The sequence below is a fragment of the Fonticula alba genome (assembly GCF_000388065.1).
Source record: "Fonticula alba strain ATCC 38817 unplaced genomic scaffold supercont2.2, whole genome shotgun sequence".
NCBI lineage: Eukaryota > Rotosphaerida > Fonticulaceae > Fonticula > Fonticula alba.
Window position 1 is genome coordinate 3,321,856 of NW_009242972.1, and position 5,341 is coordinate 3,327,196.

Below are 5,341 nucleotides of genomic sequence, written 5' to 3' on the forward strand. Positions count from 1 at the left end.
CAATGCATTGCGCATCGCGCGTGGTACACATACCGGATGCGCAGTAGGCCCCCTGTGTGTGTGTGTGTGTGTGTGTGTGTGTGTGTGTGTGTGTGTGCACGTATGTGCATGTGATGTGTGGGAATAAAGTTAGCGAGTGCTTCGTGTGCTTGCCTCAATAAAGAAAAGGGGTAGATCCCCAGACAGACTGCTGGATTTGATGCGTACCTCGATTTCGGACTCCTCACAAAGGGTACCATCCTCAACGAAAAGGTCCGGAGGGCACATGGCGCCATACTGCTCAGGCCTGAGCGGAGCACGCCGAGAAGAAGATAGACAGAGTGAGTAACGGCGGGCCCATTGGTGGGTGGCAAGATGTGCGGGATTCCATACCGGCAGGTCTCCGGAACATCACACTCGCCAGCCTTCGGGCGGCAGACGTGCGTGGGGTCCTGGACAATCTGGCAGTTCTGGCAGCAAGCGGTATTCCCGTCGCTGGTTACCGACCGAGGGGTCCATAGGGAGGCAGGGGTAAGTGGTGGGACAAGCGGTAGTGGCGGGTGAAAAAGGCAAAAGGCAGCCATGTCCGACAAGACAAGCGCGTGCGCGTGTTCGTGCGCGCGCAGGGAGGGATGGCGAGGGGGGGGGGGGGGACGGAGCGGGGCAGACAACGAGAGGCGGATCCATGCAGGCAGGAAGGACAGGGACAGGGACAGGGACACACATTCGGACAAAGGGCACTTCCTGATGCGGAAGACCCACAAACAGACAGGGAGACACGCGGAAGACAGACTAAACAGAGGATGGTAACGGACAAAGGCAGGCCATAGGGGCAGCCGCACACACTCACTCGCACACACCCAGACACCCATGAAGCATGCCCGGAAGATGCTTGACGTCGACAGAGAAAGGACTGTCTCCGTGCATGGTCATCACACAACCACGAGCACACAAACTACAACTACCCTGCTGCTTCCCCCTCCGGTAGGAAGGGCTCTGTTTCGGGGCCGAAGCTTCCTGGATGGTGGGCCTCATCATGACCACAGCCCGAGGAATGGCCATGGCCATCGGGACAATCGACACCAACCTGATGATTATCCCCCAGTTGATCCCCATCGAGATGGTCATCATCCAGGATGCCACCGTGGAGGTATCCATCGGCATCCGGACGGCCATCCTCCAGATGATGCGCATCATCCAGATATCCTCCACGCGCCACGTGTCCGTCACTGTTGCCATCATCCTGCGGATGAACACCTTCGTGGCGATCATGCTGGATGTCGACTTCATAAGGATGGCGAACATTCGGATCGTGGCTGTCGGGCAAGCCCCCATCTGGGGCGTAGATATCGGAGTGGATGCCATCACGAGTGTGATTGCCTGGGGGGCCATCCATAGGGTCGTCCTCAAGAGGAAGGGACTCCGAATCACCCGTGTCAAGGTGGCCAGCTGGATGACTTCCATCGGGATGGTTGCCAGGGCAATCATCAGGATGTCCGTGAGGATCATCGTCCGGATGCCCGTGAGGATCATCGTCCGGATGCCCGTGAGGATCACCATCTGGGTGGCCATCCGGCCAACCTTCGGACCCATGCCTGGATCCGCCTTCGGAGCCGCCCTCCGATCCGTCTCCCGGTTCGCTGTCAGAGTCAGAGCCGTACCTGCAGTTGGCACCAGGCTTCAAGGTGCAGTCGGAGTTGCAGCAGGGGTGATCCATGCAGCCAGTCTCGCCGCCACAGTCACACTCCTCCGGTAGCTCCCAGATACCATTGCCGCACATATTCCGGTTGAGCAGCTCTCGACCGCCGGGGTCCGCCAGACAGCTGCTCCTGTCCGAGGCCATTCGGCTGCAAATGACCCGCTGCGAACACTCAGAGAAGCTGCTCTGACTGCTGGACGAGAGGGGGTTCATAATATACTGCTGCGCGCAGTTGCACCCATCCGAAGCCTCGGAGCACCGACAGCACTTGTCACCCTTCGGGCAGTCGGAGTTCATGCAGTCGTGATTGGCACCTGAGGGAGGGAGAGAGAGGGAGAGAGAGGGAGAGAGAGGGAGAGGGAGGGAGAGGGAGGGGGAGAGAGGGGGAGAGAACAAAAGGGAGGAACAGTGAATACGGCATGGTGGAGAATCAACCGAAAGGGAGAAGGGGGACACAGGCAAGGGAAGCATGTGCGTGCGATGCATGCGCACCGAAATTGTGACCAATCTCATGGGCCACAATCAGCCACTCCTCGGAGGTGGGGGTCGACACGGCAGTGCCAGACACGTAGGAGCTGCTCTGCGCAAAGGACCGAACTTGACAGAGCATGTTCACCCAGGCAATGCCAACCGTATTTCCAGAGCTAAAAGAGAAGGGCCAAAAAGCAGAGGGACGGAGAGATAAACGGAGTCACAAAAAAGAAAGGCAAACCGAGTGAGTCGACAGCCACCCAAGGAAAGAAGGCAACACCGCTAAGGACAGCAAACAGCGGGCAGAGAAAGAGAGAGCGAAGGAGGGTGTGGGAAACGCACGCGCAGCGACTCATCAGATGCCAAAGGCCGGCCTCAGTGCCGGTCTCCGGCTTGTCGGAAGACAGCCCTCCACGCCAGTGGCTGAAGTCACTCAGGCGCTCGGCGATGTCATACTTGTCCATGCAGCCGCGATTCCAGGATGGCTGGTCGCTGCAGGAGAGACGAATGCTCAGCTCGATGACACCGAGCGAGGTATGGAAAAGTGGCTCGTAGACATTGTTGGCCATTTGCACGTTGTTGAGGATGTACTCGGAGATGTCCCTGACATCGCCACCACGGAAGGTGGAGTAAGTGCAATCGGAGGCGAACCCCATGTACAGGACCTTGGGGGTCAGGGGACACCCGGCAAAGGGAGCCATGGCACGGACTTCCTCCAGACTATAGGGGTTGTGGGTGAGATGGGAAACATGCTGCGCTGCAGCCTGGACGTCTGGCATGAAGCCATCCTCCTCGGCAGAGGGGGTCTCCAACAAGGCAGACGCATGCTCATGGTGGTGATCATTGCCACAGGTGGGAACCGGGCCGCCAGGGATCAACTCCACGTCCGACTGGCGGAAGACCACCATGGACACATCGTCCGACACGATCAGAGTGTCGTCAGCCTCCGCGGGGAAGGATTCCTCGTCGACATGCTGCTCGGTCGGCTCGGCAGTGGCGGTGGCGGCGGCGGCGGCGGCGCTCGACCGCGTACGCACGGCCTTTCGCCGAATGCGGAAGAAGGCCCCATCCATGGGCTCCGGCTGGGTGCTGAGGAAAGCATCTCCCTCGGAGGGAATGTTCCGGCTTGAGCGCGCGGCACTCGAGGGGATGTAGTCCTCGGTCGGCAGCTGGGACAGAGCCGCCCGCTCGAAAGTCAGACGGCGCTGGATACGGAACAGCCGGTCGCCCGACCGATCGGCCGAATGAACGACAGAACGCCGCGCGAAGGCCGACCCCTCGGGGGCATGGGAGAAGTCCACCAGCCCTTCGAGGACCGCAGTGCCGGTCGCCGAATCCAGGTGATGGATGGCCACCCGGGCGGAACCCTGCCCGAGGACGGGATGCTTGGCGGATCCACTGTGTGTGTGTGTGTGTGCGTATTGGAGAGGGAAGGAAGATCGGGAGAGGAAAGGAGAGTGAGGAAGAGAGAGAGAGAGAGAGAGAGAAGGGGGTTGACTTGAATGGCCCATCGGCGTCAAAGGAGAAAAGAGCGAGATGGCTGTGTACCGGTAGTAGATATGCTCGAACTTGTCGGTCATGTCGACCATCTCGCCGTTGGGACCCTCAGCCTTGAGGACGCATGGATTTTTATGGACGTGTGTGTTGGGTAGAGGGCAGGAGGGCAGGGAGAAGAGGAAAGGGAGTGCAAAGGGGGGCGGGAGGGGGGGGAGGGGGGGGGGGAGAAAGGTCGAGATGGAAGACAAACAGAGGCGATGTCAGTGAGGCGCCATGGCACATGCGCGAGTCCTGCGCCAGCGGACAGAAATAACGAGGCAGCCATCCGGAAAGCACCTTCAACACGAATCCCGGAGCAATGAGATCCTTGTCGATCTCCAGCTGAAGATCACACAAGGATCCCTCGTCCAGCGGCAGGGAAATGTCGATCCGATCTCCGTAACGCTGGCGGATGGCCGTCGAGGCGGGATTCCGGCGTTCATGCTTCACTCGGCGCGCGCTCAGCGGGCTGGCCAGCGAGTTGACAAAGGGGAAGGATCGGACCTCGACCGAGGTGAAAGCCTCCGCCTCATGGTACGGGTTGGAGTGGTCCTCAAAGTCATGCAGCGACCGCCGAGGGTCGCGGACGACGAATCGCGCAGTCAGCTGGCCCGGCGTGTTGGTTGGAGCCTGGCCTGGCGAGTTGCCATCCTTGTCTGCGGAGTGGAAGAGCTCGCGCCGGGACAAACGGTGCGACGCCTGCGGCGTAGGAATGACCGCCAGGCGTCGGAGGCGGTGCGTCGGCTGGAACTTATTGTCGAATGCTGGGAGCAGAGCCACGGCCCGAGGGAGGGGTGAGACGCCGCACAAAACCCGAGGACAAAGAGGGAGATGGCCTGGGGGAGGATGTGAAAACGCACTGTCCGGGTACTGGGTATTCGGGGGAGGGATGGCAGCGCCCGGGGTCGGGAAAACAGCCACCAACAGCATGGCCAGGGTCGCCATGAGGGCGACGACCTTGCGGACGACCCGCGTGCTTGGGGGCACTACAATGGCAGGCACATTGGGGCAATCCATCTTTCTTTTTTTTTTCGAAGAAAGAAAGAAGACAGGAGGGAGGAGGGAAGCAGTCAGCAGGCGTTCCCTCGGGCCATTCGTAGCGGGGCAGCGGAGTGTCTCCTCGCTCGTGGAGACTCGCTGTCTCTCTCGCTTTCTCGACGTGCGGGCTGGCGAACAGGAGCGCAGGGGGGGCGGGTGCAGGGACTGGGGTGAGGGGGCCAGGGAGCCGGAGCTAGTAGGGGGTTGTGGAGAGAGAGAGAGAGAGAGAGGGGAGGGGGAAGGGATGGAGGGAGAAGCAGTCTACCATGGCGCCTCCTGCGTGATGAAGGACAGGCCCACTTTAAAGATCCCCCCGGACCATTTGGGGCTGACCGCCCACATCGGGGGCGAGGCGCGATCTGCCTGGTGTATGCGGCGACCTCGATCCGGCAATGCCGCCCACCGGCAGGAAGGGTCAACAACGCCCACACAGGCCGAGCCCTGCGCGGAGAAGGTCCCCCAAGATCGAGTCCGTGCACACACGCGCGCGGGAATTGATCCGGCCGAGGCACCCCCTTCCTCGGCCGGATGAGCGCACGCGAACGGTTACCGAGGCCGGACGGTGGGTCTCTTTCGAGTCGACAAGGCCCGGGGACCATCCGTCACCGGTGGGGGGGG

The 5,341-nt window shown here is 61.0% G+C and overlaps 1 protein-coding gene across 1 annotated transcript; it reads right to left on the reverse strand.

Moving 5' to 3' along the window:
- Positions 1-129: 129 nt before the first annotated feature.
- On the reverse strand, positions 130-4,953 carry H696_01691 (hypothetical protein; the record flags this gene model as incomplete). The annotated part of the gene is made up of 9 exons (XM_009495597.1): positions 4,546-4,953; positions 3,983-4,449; positions 3,698-3,759; positions 2,492-3,547; positions 2,171-2,322; positions 1,654-1,992; positions 932-1,619; positions 373-474; positions 130-286 (listed from the first exon to the last, which is right to left on the reverse strand). Exons 1-9 carry the CDS (start codon positions 4,700-4,702, stop codon positions 130-132), a joined length of 3,180 nt encoding a protein of 1,059 aa, XP_009493872.1. The 5' UTR covers positions 4,703-4,953.
- Between the last annotated feature and the right edge of the window lie 388 nt (positions 4,954-5,341).